Genomic DNA, 16,355 nt, shown 5'->3' on the forward strand with positions numbered 1-16,355 from the left:
GTTCCCAGCATTGTTTAGTGAGGGGGTGAGATGGGCCAGAGAAGTGTACCCCCTCTTAGCTTTGTGAACTTGGGCAACTAACCCTTTTTCATACTCTTGCTTCCTGCATATCATTTGTAGGTAGCAATTGTTTTTACCTTAAAGGATGTGACGAGAATTAAATGAGATGTCACATGTAAAGTGTATGTACACAATAAACCAGACCCCATGTATGTCAGAGTAGAAGTGTGCTCCAGAGGGTTTTCAATGGTTGATTTTTCAGAGGTAGATGGCCAGGCTTTCTTCCCATGCAGCTCTGTGTGGACTGGAACCACCAACCTTTCCGTTAGCAACCAACTTGTTAACTGCTTGAACCTCCCAGTACATAAATGTGAGTTCCTTTTGTTGTCATGGTTAAAAAAATGGTTGCCTCTGATAATTTTCGACCAGGGGAAAGTATCTTTTTTTTTTTCCTACCAGCAACTAGGCAATGGAATGTTTGTTGTCCCTTCAGGGCAATTCTCAGCTCTTGGGTTATATTCCTGGGCCTTCCTTCTAGACAATTCTCTCAGTTTAAGACACACACACACACACACGTAACTCCAAACCTGTCTGGCACTAGGGCTCAGAGGCATCTTTCTAGCATCCTCTGATGAGCGTGAGGGGAGCTGTACCCTGCACACTTGGAGGAACCAAGGTCCCTGGTTTCAGTCGGGAAAAAAGAGGAGCGCAGAGAGAAATTGAGCAGGAACGGAACCGTGACAGAGGCTAGAAAGGGTCAGCAAGAAAAGAAATATTTTGCAGCAAAACAGAATTCATTTCTGATGTGCGCCCTCCTTGCGCTCCTCACTCCTTGGGTGTAGGCTGAACGACCTGACTTCTCCGCATTAGCTGCGCTCGGCCAAGCCCGGCCCCGCGCTCTGAGCTCCGGGCTTGGGTACCGCGCTCCCCTTCCACCCACCCCAGGCCCCCGCCCGGCGATTGGCCCACTCGGCCCGGGGCCGCCGCTGATTGGCGTTCGCCGCCGGGGCTCCCGCGTTTAAAGAGGGGGCGGGGGCGCGCAGCCCAGCCTCGCCGCTGTCCCGGCGGATCGCCCGCAGCGCAGAGGGAGCTACGCTCGCAGCCGCCGGGCCCCACTGCCGCCTGGAACGTCCGCGCCCCGGGCCGTCGCCGGCTAGCGGCTCGCGTGTGCGGGAGGAGGACCAGGCAGGCGCCGTCCGGCCGGCGGCCCAGGCACAGCCAGTGAGGGACGAGGCGCCAAGACGGCCACCATGGTGGCCACGTGCCTGCAGGTGGTGGGCTTCGTCACGGGCTTCGTGGGCTGGATCGGCATCATCGTGACTACGTCCACCAATGACTGGGTGGTGACCTGCGGCTACACCATCCCCACCTGCCGCAAGCTGGACGAACTGGGCTCCAAGGGGCTGTGGGCTGACTGTGTCATGGCCACCGGGCTGTACCACTGCAAGCCCCTGGTGGACATCCTCATCCTGCCGGGTAAGGACCCCGGCCGGGCCGCGCCGTCCGTGCTGGCAAGCTGCTGCCCCCAAACCTTCATCCTCTGGGTGGACCCGGGGTGGGGGTGGGGGTCATTGGACGGCTTTCACAGAAACGTGAAAACCCGCTCCAAGACATCTGGGCACATTTTTGACACCACCAGTCCCAAATTGTTGTAGAGGAATTAGGCAACCCTGAACTGAACTTCTCTCAGCCTCAGTTTCCTTATCTGGAATTTGGACTAATAGTAGTGGCCACTGGCAGGATCACCTTGAGAATGTAATGAGCTGAGACAGACATATAGTAGGACCTCCAAACCCACTAACCCACTGCCGTCGAGTCGATTCCGACTCATACGGACCCTGTTAGGAAAGAGTAGAACTGCCCCATAGAGTTCCCAAGGAGCGCCTGGTGGATTCAAACTGCACACCTTTTGGTTAGCAGCCATCGCTCTTATTACCACTACGCCAGCAGGGTTTCCGCAGCAGCACCTCGATACAAGTTAATTAACGCCCCTACCCCATTTAGGGGGGACCCCGTTTATATACCGTCGATTGACTAGAAGGAGTTCAGTCTCCGGGCCCTGGCCTTCTCCCGCAGGCGGCTGCCAGTTAGATTTCACTCGCAGGGGTGAGGAGGAAAGAGTGACATGAAAGCATTTGAGGGATCCGAGCAGACGGAAGGTGAGTTTCCAGAGCCGGTGAAGCTAGACTAGGACCCTCCTAGCCCCGCCGGGACCGCTGCCAAGCGATTCACGTCCAAGGAAATCTCCAGGATGCCCAGTTTTGTAAACCGCAGGTTGGTTCAGGTATGCTCCGGAGCCTGTCTCATCCCCTCACCCCGAACCCCTTTCCCCCTGCTCTCCGCCCCAGGCTGTGGTGTTCACCTACCCGGGGGCTGCCTTGACCCTCCTCCTCCCCTCCTCCCGCCGCAGGGGTTGGATTGGGACGAGTGGGCGACGGGGAGAGAGAGTGCGTTGCCAAGAGTCGCCCCTCTGTCTCCCCGCTCCATCCCGCCACCCCCAGCTCTGTCTCGGAGTAGGTCGGTGGGGAGGGGAGAATCGATGCCGTCCGGGGTTCCTTCTCCTTCACTTGCTGACCTGTTGAAGAAATTCTCAGGAACAGTTTCACTGCAGATTTTAAACTGGAGTCCGTTGGGTGATGGGCGAGCTAGCGGGCGCCCCCTCAGGTTTTCTGCTCCGAATCTACCCTGGCCCCTGCGCGGTTGCCCTCGGTCCCGGGAGCCTTTGTGTCTCACGACTTGGAATCGTGCGCATTTAGCAGCATGTCCCCGTGTCCTTAAGGTGCTGTTCACCCTGTGCCCTTGCCGGGAAGAGACTTTTGCTGCCTGGAGACTCTGCTCCCTCTTTAAGCCTCCCTTCATTGCACTTTTTTTTTTTTTTTTCATTGCACCTTTTTTCTAGTGTTCCCAGGAGGAATCAATGCCCGTTCCTTGCTGCCTAGCGCTTGGCCCTTAGCCCCATCAGGGCACATTTCATCTGGAGTTTTGTTCTTTGTTCCTGGGTCAAGTTCTCCCACTGCATTTTTAAGCCCCTGGGAGATACGGGTGCATCCTGTTCTCTTGGCATCCTCTCCTGGACCGCTCAGTAGGTGCTCGGGGCATGCCAGTCCTGTGTTCACTCCCCTTTTCTGCATTTGAAGCTTTCAGAATGACTGAGGTTGGGGGAACTAGATCCAAACCCAGCTTTAGTTAATGCTGGTGCCCATAGACCTTGGTCAGACTCTCATAATCTGGGTGATTTGGGGCAAGTTACCTAACTTCTATGAACCCTAGCTGTCTTAAACATTAGAATCAAAACAACCTTCTATCTTACAGGGTTGTTTTAGGGATTAAATGAGATAAGAACTGTAACTCCCTGGATGTTCCATAAATGGTAGCTATAATTATTAAAGTACAGGAATGGTATTGTAGGAACCTTGATGGACCCATAAAATTACTCTCTGCTTCTTTCATTCCAAAGTAAGTTTACTGAGCAGTCAGCACCAAGTGGTTTGTTTTCAGAGAACACAAAGTATACTCCAGAGTGGAGTACATTTTAGGAGGGGCCTAATCCTTCCAGTGGAAACCCTGGTGGCATAGTGGTTAAGTGCTACGGCCATTAACCAAGAGGTTGGCAGTTCGAATCCACCAGGCGCTCCTTGGAAGCTCTACAGGGCAGTTCTACTCTGTCCTATAGAGTTGCTATGAGTCGAAATCGAGTCAACGGCAGTGTTCTGTTTTTTTTTTTTTTAATCCTTCCAGCTTCTCCTCTCCCTCACACTTTGGGTGGGGATGGGGGCAGATCTCTGTCTTTATCTTCTGATTTCCAAACATGCCCTTGGCACCATAGCGCATGGACAGCCTGTGCCATGCATTTCCGAGCAACCGTTGCTAGTTGACTGCCTCCTTTGTGCTGCCCCTGCTCTTCTAGAAGCTGCTGGGCTAGAGGGCTATGGTCAGGCCTCAGGCTTCCTGTGGCTCTTCTCTAGGAATCTTCAAGTCAGTAGGTACTTGATTATCTTTAATTCTGAAGAAGCCAAGATGGAAGGTTTTTGGAAGAGGGAGGGCCCTGAGGAGTCTATTTGAATTCTGGTGAAATGTATCTTATTAAAAGATGGTGTTGAAGTTGGGTCTTGGTGCACAAGGCAGGATGGTCTAATGAGGGGTCCTGTTGTGTGATGCAGAAGTGGGCTGTTTTCCAGGCTTTGCCATGAACTCTGCCTCGCCCAGGCCACTAGCTCTCGTTTCCTCTGAGCAAAAAAGGGAGAGTAATAGAGGCAAACATTTTTTTGTTGTTGTTGAGAGTGAGTGTTTTAATGAGAAACAATAAATTTGAAAGTGACACAATACATGAAAGCTGTGATATTCTGCAAGTATCTTTTCAGATTTATTCTACGTATACCTTGCACGTATTATAATCTGTTTCTTAATAAAGTTGATATTTGGCATTTGATATGGCAGTATAAATGTCAAAGTAGTTTTGCTTCATTCTTTTATTATTCAACTTATATATTCCTTCATTTAGAATTGCTTCTTTACAGTCTCTGTTGTGGGGACTGTGTTAACTCTGTGAAGACAGAGGCAGGTGTCTGCCTCCCAGGCCTCTGGGGCCTGGAGAGATGCTGGCTAAGCAGCCATAGTGCAGTGCAAGGAGGACCCTGGGAAAGCATGCGCAGGGCCTTGTGGGGCGGCAGGAGATGGAGCCTGAGTTTCTATAGGTGGCAGGCCAGGATTCACAAGGACAGCAGCCTCTAGGGGGGTATCAAAGAGAGGAAGTCTGAATCTTAGCTTAAGCTAGTTTAGGGCCACAAACTAGTCATACACATGGTTAGGGACCAAAATCACCAAGTACACCTGGAGATGAAAATGCTGCACTGACACAGAGTAATCACACTAGTAGTAATAGCTAAGGGGGGCAGTGGGGGTTTGGTGGTAGAATTCTTGCCTTCCACATGGGAGACCCAGGTTTGATTCCAGCCAGTGCACCTCTACGCAGCCACTACCTGTCAGTCAGTGGAGGCTTGCATGTGGCTTTCATGCTGAACAGGTTTTAGCAGAGCTTCCAGACTAAAACAGACTAGGAAGAAAGGCCTGATTATCTACTTCTGAAAATCAGTCAGTGAAAACCCTATGGGTCACAAGGGTTCAATCTGCAATAGATCATAAAACTGGCACAGTGGTTTGTTCCATTGTGCTTAGGGCTGCCACGGCAGCTAACAACGATAATTAACCCATTTTGAGTACTTAGCATGAGGTAGGGCACTATTCTAAGCACTGCATGAATTAACTAATTTAATATTCAGTAGAATTTTATTAGATGTAGGTGCTATTATAATTGACACTCTGTAGGTGAGGAAAGTAAGACACAGCCATTCAGTAACTTGCCCAAGGTCACACAGGTAGAGCATAGAAATAGACTGGAACCATCACAGTAGGCTTCCTGGAAGATTTGAGTTTTAATCTGAAACTTTTCCAGGTGATGTAATGATGTAAATAGGCTCTTCATCCTGGAAGTTTGGCCAGGTGGTCTAAGCCAGGGATCCACATTCAGTCTCTCTGGCCCTCAACCCCCTTTTTTTGGTTGTTGAGTCAATTTAAAATTGAACTACACTTAAAAAGTTGTAGTAATCTTAGACAATATTTAGCACATTCTAAGTCCTGGATTGGAGCTAGAGAGTGGAAGGGAAGAGGTGCTGAATTCTCGTAAGACAGGGTTCAGGAACCAAGAGGACCATGGCCTAACCCACCCTTGTCTGCTCTCTTGTTCTCAGGCTACGTGCAGGCTTGCCGAGCCTTGATGATTGCAGCATCCGTCCTGGGTCTCCCAGCCATTCTCCTGCTACTGACGGTTCTCCCCTTCATCCGAATGGGCCGCGAGCCTGGCGTGGCCAAGTACAGGCGGGCCCAGCTGGCTGGCGTCTTGCTCATTCTGCTGGGTAAGACAGCCTTCTATACCACACCCCAACTCTGAGTGAACCTGATGCACCTTGAAACTTGTGCTTGCTGCTTTATCAAGTTCAACAGACATGTGAAAGGAAGCCAAGTGAATCTTCTGGGAAATACACTCCCACAAGCCGTATCCCTTTAGCTCTTTGGGGCTTTCACTTTCTAGCTGATATGTTTCCTGGGCAATTTACACAGAGGAACAGGTCATGTCTGTGTGAGTCACTGAACATGGAAATAAATAACAGCACAAAAAGGAAAAGAGGATTTTCAGGGCAGGAAATATCTAAGAGAGGGACCAGAAAGAAGAGAGTTAACACAGTGGCACTTTGCCCATGCTGCATAATGGGATCCTTTTTTGAAAACACCTATGCCTAGGCCCCAGGCCAGACCAACTGAGTCAGAATTTCAGGGAATTGGGCCAGGCAGATATTTTTAAAAAAGATTTTTTTTCAAAAAAGCTCCTCAGGTGATTCTTGTACGCAGCCAGGAGGGACAGCCTCAGTAAGTGTACAGAAGGAATAAAGAAAGAGGAGGGCAAGAGAAAAGTAGGAGTTGAGAGTGATGATTCAGTCCTTCATTCAGTAAGCAATCATTGAGCACCTGCTGTGTGCCAGAAACCACGGTAGTCATTGGGGATAGTGGAAAGAAAAAGCAGTCTTTCCCTGAGTATAGTTGTGTATCTCGATAGAGTGTGGTGTGAGCACATCTGAAGGGATTTCTTAGAGCAGAGGACCCTAGTGATGAGGCTTGAGGGTTGAACACAAGGTAGTCAGGACATAGACTAGAGGGAAATGGCATGGACTTGTTCACTTTGGCTTACGCTTATTATGCCTGCACGTATAGGGCTCACTTTAACAACCTATGGTCCTTCCAGCTCTGCTCTCTGCAGTGATTCATTTTTTCACATTTTTTTTTTCAATGCTAATTCCATTAGCTGGAGCCCTGGTGGCACAGTGGTTAAGAGTTCAGGCTGCTAACCAAAAGGTCAGCAGTTTGAATCCACCAGTCACCCCTTGGAAGCCTTATGGGGCAGTTCTACTTTGCCCTATAGGGTCACTAGGAGTTGGAGTCGACTTGACGGCAATGGGAATGGGTAAGTCAATTAGCGTGTCCCAAATCCTAATAGAGGATTAAGAACAGCAGCTCTTGTTGCAAAGCACACACATCGTTGAGGAGAAACTGGTCCGGGTATGGGTTAGACATAAACGTTCTTCTGGGACAAGGACTCCGCATCTCCTAACTGGTGTATCAGTCCATGTGCTTGAGAGGTGAGGGAAGTGGTCAGGGTTCTGTGGGAGTGGATGTTACTTAGTGACTGTCTACTCCCACCTGGAGTCTCCTCAGTTGTCTCCAAGGCCTTACCCACAGTGCCACCAGTGAGGTAAGGGGCCTTGGGTAGTAGGCACGGCATTTCCAAAGGTTGCAGAAGGATAGAGGTTTGCACGGTCTTGCAAAGTCATGGAGAATTCGGAATTCACACACCACTCAGATATCCAGAGAAGAATCTGGGCATGGAAATTTTGATTCCAGCCACAAAGAATTTCTTTGTGAGTGCCACGTGGAACACACAACCAGCATTATATGCTTCATCTAATGCACAGAGGTGGCCCCTCTCAGAGTGCTGTCTAATGTTCAGATGTTTGCATCTGGACTCCCTTTCCAAGTGGTAAACCAATCAAAGCTGTACAAGCAAACTGAATTTTCAGGATCCAGGTGAAATCCTTCTCATTCTAGACATTTGCTGCTGTTTATTACTTTCCTCACATTCTCACAGAAGCCCCAGAAGGCTCTCTTTGGCTCTAAGGATGGATGACAGAGCCAAAGAAGTAACTGTTAGAGTTAGAAGCCAATTATGGGTCTGATGTGTGAGGTGTTCGTCTTTAGGAATTTTGGCCCTCCATATGAGTCACAGAGTATCCACAGGTATGAGAATACTTAGAGGAAAAAAACCAAAAAAACCCATGGAAAAGAGAGGAACGAGAGCAAACACACATATAGACAAACTGGCTTAAAAAAAAAAAAAAACTTAAAAACAACTGAACTGTCCAGGTGAACAAGAAGATTTATTAAAAAAAAAAAAAAATCAACGTCTAGTTTTTTGAAACTTCCTAGCTGAATTAAATAAAGTTTTTCATTATCTTTTTAAAATGTGTTGGTATATGCAGAGAGAATCATAGATGAGGAAAGTGAAGTGGGGCTGGGTAGTGGATGTGAGTCCCTCAGTTCCTGTTTGCTTGTCTGTAGTGAAACTTTGTAGGGGGTAGGAGGAACACTGAGGGGTCTGATCACACCCAGGGAGGCTGCACCATTCCGGCCCCCTCACCATTCTGACGGGTGTGGGGACAGCTCTGTCCTCTCACAGTCTTGCATTTCTGTTAGTATTGCCTCTGCCTCCACTTTTTGCTTCAGTCCTGATTTATTTCTCAGTGGGTCACCAATTTACTTGCCTTTGGGCTGGATGTTGTTTTGACTGGAACGAGCTAGCTCTGGAAATGTAAAGCTCATTGTCTCAAGTATGGCACCTGCTGGTCTCCTCGAGGTCCTCTCACAACGGAGCCCCAAGTGCCCTGTTTGCCCCTGTTGGCAGTGGGTGGGAGGAGCAAGAGAGAGTGAAGGCTCCCTTTGTGTCTTTCTGGGTTGGCTTCTGTCACTCCCCCAGGAGAAGCCAGTGCTCGGCTCGTGCTGGGCCCTAAGGGTCAACAGATGGTGTTTCAGCTGAGGTGTGGTTGCTGTGCAAACGGGACAGGGCCACACAGGGGTGTGGGGGCCTAGGGACTGGAAACAATGTCACCGTTAGTCCTGGTATGGAAACTATGAGTGCTATTAATTAAAACCGGTGCTTCCTGACCCTGACAATCTGTAATTATTTTTCTGAAAACTTAAATGTTATGTCTGTTGTACAACAAGCGAGTTCTTTATCTTCTCAGCAGTTGAAGTTTAATGGTGTGAGGATTTGGTTCCTGCTGTGGTGGAAGGAATAGGAGCCTAGTGCTTCTGGCTTCTTATGCCAGATGAGCAGCCCCGGCAACAGCAGACTACTCAGATCTGGGTACAGGGTGGGGCTTCGTGAGCTAATCTGTTGGTGATTTTTAAAGAGTCTTTGCCAAGACAGAAGGTTCTTGTGTCCTAAATTGTTTTACCTTATTGTTCTTAGCTTTGGAATCAGACCCAATTGTACTGAATGTTGGATCTACCACTTTCCAGCTGTGTGAACTGGGGCAGTTAATATTTCTGAGCCCTTCTATAAAAAAAAAAAGGGGGGGGGGACTAATAATATCTATTTCTTAGGTTGGTAAGAAATAGTAAAACAATGCATGCAAATTATTTAGCAGGGTGTCTGGCACATAGTAAGTGCTCAGCAAATGGTTGCTATTATTGTTGGTTAGAGAAAATAGCTACCTAGAGGGCAATTGGATATTCTTCCAGGCACGTCTAATTTCTGCAGGGTCATCTCCATCCATTGAACTAGTGAGGAGAGACAATGACCTGTTCCTGAAAACACCACCTTGCACTCTGGTGTAATGGAAATATTTCCTATGTTTGCTTCGTAGAAACCAGATTAAAGGAAAAAAGATAATGATGTGTGGAATAGAAATAAAGGGGGAAAAAAAAAAGGTTGAGAGCATGCCAGGAAAATTATGCACTCCAATATTCCATTGACTTGATGATTGTTGTAAATATTACATTTTCATACAAGTCATTGAGTAAAAGGAGCATTTACTCCGGGAGCTATGCTTTCTTAGGTCAACATTTTAAAGAATTACAAATGAAAAAGAGAAAAAAGAAAATATTTCTAGTTTCAGATTATAAGAGAACTACAATAAATATGACTCCAGCCAATAGCTGGTTAGAAATGTCATTGCTTGTTGTCTTGCGTTAACTGCTTCTTTGCAAAAAAGCTAAAGGTAATAGCTACTTAGATTGTATAACAGTGGTGATTGTAGCAGAAGTATTCAGTGTTTGTTAAATATTAAATGGAAGAGGATTTTAAAAAGCTTCATTGTGGAAAATTTCAAGCAGATACGAAAGTAGAAAGAGTAATGTAATGAATCCCCATGATCCAAACACATTCTCAACAATAATCAATTAATTCATGGCCAATCTGCCCCATCTATACTTTTCTCTGTTTTCTCCGGTGCCCAGACATTTTTTGAAGCAAATCTCATGTATAATATCAGGAAAGATTTTTTTAAGTGTTATTAATATAACCCATTAGAGTAATTTTAATTTAGTTTGAAGAAAGTATTGCTTTGTGCTAGATAGAAATGACGCTTGCTAAGTCTTCCAGTTGCTAGTATTGAAAGCAACAAAGCCTGAAAGAAGAGGTATTAATTAGAGGAAGGCAGGAAGGTAGGGGTCTAGTCATCTTCTGTATTTCTCTGCCTCTTTGTTCTGATTCTCTCTCTCTCTAGGTAGTTACCCTCAAAGCCAAACAACTGTATTAATTTTATTTAACTTGATCACATTTATTTAGCTCCATATGTTACCATGTGTCTCCTAATCCCTAAAGAGATTAAAGTTATATTTCATTGCTCTAAAAGTGTCTTATCCAATTTTGTCAGTGTTTGGCTCCATCAGGATTATCATTAACTTTTCATAAGGTTATAGCCTACCAACTGAAGAATACATTATATTACATTATTTGAAACTTGCTCTCAAAAGAGGCGAGCTATTTTATTCTATGAAGAGCAAGGAATTCTATTTGTGGGGGAACCAATACTCGATGAATCTATAGCCACAGGGTGAAGCTTTCTTCTCTTCTCCTCTCTTCCTTTTCCTCCTTCCCCTCTTCCTCCTCTTCTCTTCTTCTGTCTCCACTAAGACTGCCCCCACATCTCGCTTTTATTCCTCAACCACAAATGACAGATTTTTCCCTTTATACAGTTAACTATTTCATCTTCTGGAGATAGAAGAAAAGAAATAGATTGAAAAATCCAAGTGTTGAAATTCCCCTGTGATGTTTTTAGAGACTTATTTTAAAAATGAATTCAGATGACATAAAAAGAAAAGGAATGAAATTGCCATTTATCTTTCAATTTTCTTCCCCTTACGGGTAACTGTGACCTTTTAGAAAAATAATTTCATTTATTTTTCCCAAATAATGGAGAGAACCATTATAACTCCTCCTTCTCCTTTGGTCTACAAATACAGAGAAATAAATCTATGAGGCTTTCTCCTATATCTTAAAGAAAGCTAAAAAACTTTGCCAGTTCTTTTAATATTTCATATTTTTTAGTTAAGTATGATTTGACTTGCATTTTTAACTTTACTGGTCGAAACATATCCCTTTTCCCCCTTTCAAATCATTATTGAAATGGAGTAAATTCTTCCTTTTTTAGTCTCGGAACATTCTTCAGTCCGAGTTCAACTGAAGGTCACTGTTTCCAGGGAGCCTCTCATTTCCCTTCTTCTTGTGTGGCGGTCTGTCATTTTTTAGTGGTTTTGATGTGGTTCATCTTTGAGAGCCACAGGAATTCCACCCAGGGTTCAATTATCTACTAGGAAATAAAGATCTTGCTGGCAGTCATTTGCCTTGTTTTGCATGGGTTATAAAAGAACTTGTAACTTTAAGTGTGTTAACATCACATTAAGGCTTTATGATTTTAGAAGTTAATTTTGACATGCATGGAGTGGAAAGTAGAGTTGAAATGATACTACTTCTTATCTGCCCGTTCATCTGTCCATCCGTCTATCTTCTGTCTATGATCCATTTGTTTACCTGTTCATCTCCCTACCCCTTCACTCATCTAATCCTACGAAGTTCATTGTATAAATGTTTACACATTTTCCTGATTTTTCTAATGAATTATGTTGGAATGGAAACCCTGGTGGCATTGTGGTTAAGTGCTACAGCTGCTAACCAAAAGGGCAGCAGTTCAAATCTATCAGGCACGCCTTGGAAACTCTATGGGGGCAGTTCTACTCTGTCCTATAGGGTCACTATGAGTCCGAATTGATTCAATGGCAATGGGTTTTGTTTTTTTTTTGTATTGGAATAAAACTGAACAAAATCCCTAAAACACTCCAAACCAAGTCGGCTAATTATTTTTGGAACACTGAGCCTGATTCTTTCTCCATGTGAAGATGAACTTGTTTTGTTACTTTTCTTAAAAAGAGGAGGAGGACTAAATGATATGTAGAAGCAATTTCTTATCTTATTTTATAAAATCTAAACCAAATCTGAAGGTTGGTTAAGTTTAAAAGAGATATGGGGAATGCTTTCTTGTGTGTATATACAAAACAGGTGAAAAATATAAAACTTGATTTGAACAATGAGCTGTTTTGAAACCAGTTAATTGTTTATAGGAAAGATCAGTTGGATTGAACAAAATCAGTTGTTTGGGAATTAAACCTTTTTTCCTGCAAAATTTAGTTTTTTTTTCCCCACCTTTTTCTGTAAACAAACATGGGCGTTTAGAAGCCCTAGCTAGGTGGCTGTTCTTGTCCGTAGCGGGATGAAGGCCCACTTTTGGGGTCTAGAGATGTAAAGGTGGACTGTGTTGCTGGGTTAATCTAGAGCAGTTCTCTCTGGCAGAAACACTCCAGAAGAGGATTTCCACCCCCTGTCGTCAGAGAAAGTCCCTTCTCTGTTCCTTGTTGAGAGTATGGCTATGACAACAGCCAAGTAATTCTCCAAGAGTGCCTGACTTGGAATTCGTGGCTAGAAGGAGAGACAAAAAAAGTCCTTCCCTGGTATTTGAGGTCTTTGAAAGTCCTGGGCTGGAAAGGGGACATTCAGATAAACAGTGGTCTTCTTGAACATTCTTTTCACAGAAGGAAAATACATCTTCCCAAGGCATCACATATGAAAATACTACAAAACTAGCATGATTGTGCTTACCCTTTAAGAAAAAGGAAACCCTAGTGATGTAGTGGTTAAGAGCCACGGCTGCTAACCCAAAGGTCAGCAGTTCGAATCCACCAGGTGCTCCTTAGAAACTCTATGGGGCAGTTCTACTCTGTCCTATAGGGTTGCTATGAGTAAGAATTGAGGGCAATGGGTTTGGTTTTTTTTTTTTTTAAGAAAAAGGAACTTCATTTACATATGAACACATTTTAGTGTTTTAGATAATCTACATAAACTTCTTAATTCTGTGAATAGTTCACAATTAATGGAATGAATTTAGACTGTTAGAAAGCCAAATTCAATTCAAGGCCCCATAATTCACCTTCTTCCCTCTAACTTCCACTTGGCATCTATGCTTTTTAGGTACCTTGAGGATAGGAATCACATCTATATAGGCGTGTCTGTGTCCAGCTTGTGGGGGTGGGCTGAGTCTGCTATCAACAAAAACCATTGTTACAAGCATACACAAATGTAATGAGATAGTTAAAAAGCCTCTCAAGACGGGTAAGACTTCAATCTTTCCTTCAGTTTAGAAATAATGTACAAAGCTGTTAGATTTTAGTGCTTGTGTTAAAGAAAAATGTTATTTCTTCTCTGTGGGCATAAAGTATAAGTTAGAAAATCATTGAATATGAGTAGAAATCAGAAAAAGCTTGCTGAGTTGAAAGCAACAGAGGTACCCCCAGGTGGCAGACACCGGACTGGTGTTTCAATATCATGTTATGAATTCGTAGAAGGTTTTATGGCTAACAATTGCAACCCTTGTTTTTTTAATGTCTGCCAACTTTAATGTGCCAACCCAAGTTAAAGCTTTGCTTAAAAAATCTGTCCTGCTCGTAGTTGTAGACGTGAAAAATTAGGTGACACTAAATGGCGTTATTTTGTCTAGAGCTGTGCTATCCAATGTAGTAGCCATTAGCCACAGGTGGCTATTTAACTTAAAATTAATTAAAATTCATTTCCTCAGTCTCACTAGCTTCATGTTAAATACTCAATAGCTCCATGTAGCTCGTGGCTACCCTGTTTGACAGTGCTGGTCTAGGGGTTTAAAAAAATATTTTTTAATGTCTTATTGTGTCCTGTCCTACATACTACTTTGCTTAGAAGACGTGGAAGAACTAAATGATATAGGGACCATTTCTTCTCTTATTCTGTAAAGTCTAAACAAATCTAAAAGATAGGTTAATACAAAACCATAAAGTTCTACCGTTGTGACCCGTGACAACAAATATCATCCCCATAAAATCCTTGAACGGGTGAATTCTTTCACTGCAAGATTGTTCATTTCTGTGCTGGGATTCTGTGATTGTGAACAGCATAACAAGAACTCATACTTTTAGCTGATACTCTGCTGACGCCTAGGATAGCAGGAAAATTTCCATAGTTTCTTTAGGTCTTTGTGATATGAATTGACCAAATTGAAAAAAATAGAGTGGAAAATTGAGATGAGCAGTCTCTTGTTTCTCATCCCTGGATATCTCAGGTCCTTTGATCATTCAACTAGTATACATTGAGCGCATACTATGTGCTTGGTCCTGAGCTAACCACTGAGTTTACACACAAAAGTAAGACATGGCTCCTGCCTTCCAGGAACTCATAGCTTAGGATGGGAGGTAGACATGTAAAGAGATAATTATAATACAATTAGGTAAATGTAATGACAGAATTATAAGTACAGATAGGTAAAGTCAGGGTATACAAATAAAAATAAATACTTTTTGGGCTTAAATGATCCATTTCTAGATTTTTCTACATCGGAGTTCTTTTGTCTCTGCCACCTGCCGAAAAAAGTAAAAAAAGTAAGGACCCAAAATTTTGACACAAGTTTTTGCTCAATTTATTCTGTTGATGCAAACCTTTAGGTTCAGATGACCAGGAGAGCAGAGCGCTGTGTTTTGGAGTAGGTTGGGAGTGAGGGGTGTGTGTTTGTGGAGTGAATGCAAGCTGCCTGGCTGCACTTGGTGTGTGATGGGCAGGCTAGTCACAGCCCTCTCCATGTCTCCCCAGCTCTCTGTGCCATGGTTGCCACCATCTGGTTCCCTGTGTGTGCCCACCGTGAGACCACCATCGTGAGCTTTGGCTACTCCCTGTACGCGGGCTGGATTGGAGCTCTGCTGTGCCTCGTGGGTGGCTGTGTCATCCTCTGCTGCGCTGGAGATGCCCAGTCATTTGGTGAAAACCGTTTCTACTACTCTTCTGGCTCCAGCTCGCCCACTCATGCCAAGAGTGCCCACGTATAAGTGTGCTGCCAGGCTGCGCACGGAGGTGCTGTAGATCCTGGGCTTGTGGCCCTAAGTTTGCTCACCACAGCGGGGTGAAAGCCCACTCCTGCCAGGCTGCAAGCCAAAGGTTGGAAAAGCATCCTGGCATTTTGTTGTCTTAACCTCCCACCCCTTCCCATGTTTGTTGCCTTAAAAGAAATTTCTAGCTCAGATAATGCCCACACATTTTTCTCATGGTTTTGCCTGCTATTATCTCTTTTCTTGGGCATTCCTTTGTTTTTCATTTTTAAAAAGTACATATTTTGTTTCTTTCTCTTTAAATTTTAAATGGCTTTCAGACATTGCTGAGTTGGGTGGGGTGGAGAGAAATAAAAGACACTTTTCAAACTGATGACAATGAAAGCCTCATAAAGACGCCTCTCTGTTTCTGCCCTCCTCTTCAGCTCCAAGGTCATTTAGCTATAAGCGATAGAAAAAGATAGAATTGGGGACATTGGGGCGGGGGAGGGAGGGGAATCCTGGAACTTTCTCTCCATGGGAAATTTTCACTTTTTTAAGTGGAGGGAAAGGGGTGGGGGTATTTTTTAGTTTGTAATTTTACATTTATCTGTACATACTTTTTTCCAAGATTCATCATTTTTATAATATGGATTTCCTGAAATTCTCAATTTATCGGTATGAAGGAAATGAACCAAAAAGACTTTAATTATTTAACAAATAACAGTACAAGTGAGTATAACTTTAACTCCCATTCCACAAAAACATTTTTGATCTCCAGGTTTGTATGATGTAGTTTTTTAATCTTACACTTGCGTGTGCTTCAACGTAACACATTTTTAAAGCTTTTTGTCACCTTTCTCTGTTTTCATTCTTCTAGCCATCTTGAGATGATATTGTTTAACATAAGTTGTACTGTTGAATTTGGCTTTACGGGTGTAAACACTGATGGTATATCAGTATCAGAGACCCCAAACTCTCCACACACTGATGGTGCATTTTGTTTTTTAAACGAAATCTGTGCAATAAAATAACACTGCAAAACTGGCCTCCAATCTTCTGTTATATTGAGAGGTGTTATCTATTTATTGATTTTTTAAAATTTCATTCATCTCTATTGGAAATTTATAGGGAACCTGTCCAAGAACAAGTCATTATGCACTGCCCCGAAAAATTAAAAAGTTATATTTTATTCACTGCATTGTGGTGGTAATTTGCTGTTATAAAAGTGTAATCTAGGTGCTCTCTGGGTGTCTCCCCAGATGGAGTGACTTTAGGTATGTTTCTGTCATGTATAAATGAGCAACCATCAGAAACCAAGTTTCAAGCATGATACAGCTAAACTCCTTCATCTACTCTGAACACAT

At 44.1% G+C, this 16,355-nt stretch overlaps 1 protein-coding gene across 1 annotated transcript; it reads left to right on the forward strand.

Moving 5' to 3' along the window:
* The first annotated feature begins 1,250 nt into the window (after positions 1–1,250).
* CLDN11 (claudin 11) lies at positions 1,251–15,171 on the forward strand. Its single transcript, XM_003416241.4, has 3 exons — positions 1,251–1,476; positions 5,748–5,912; positions 14,777–15,171. Exons 1-3 carry the CDS (start codon positions 1,251–1,253, stop codon positions 15,007–15,009), a joined length of 624 nt encoding a protein of 207 aa, XP_003416289.1. The 3' UTR covers positions 15,010–15,171.
* Positions 15,172–16,355: the final 1,184 nt, after the last annotated feature.

Source organism: Loxodonta africana, chromosome 23 (assembly GCF_030014295.1).
Source record: "Loxodonta africana isolate mLoxAfr1 chromosome 23, mLoxAfr1.hap2, whole genome shotgun sequence".
In the NCBI taxonomy this organism is placed as follows: domain Eukaryota; kingdom Metazoa; phylum Chordata; class Mammalia; order Proboscidea; family Elephantidae; genus Loxodonta; species Loxodonta africana.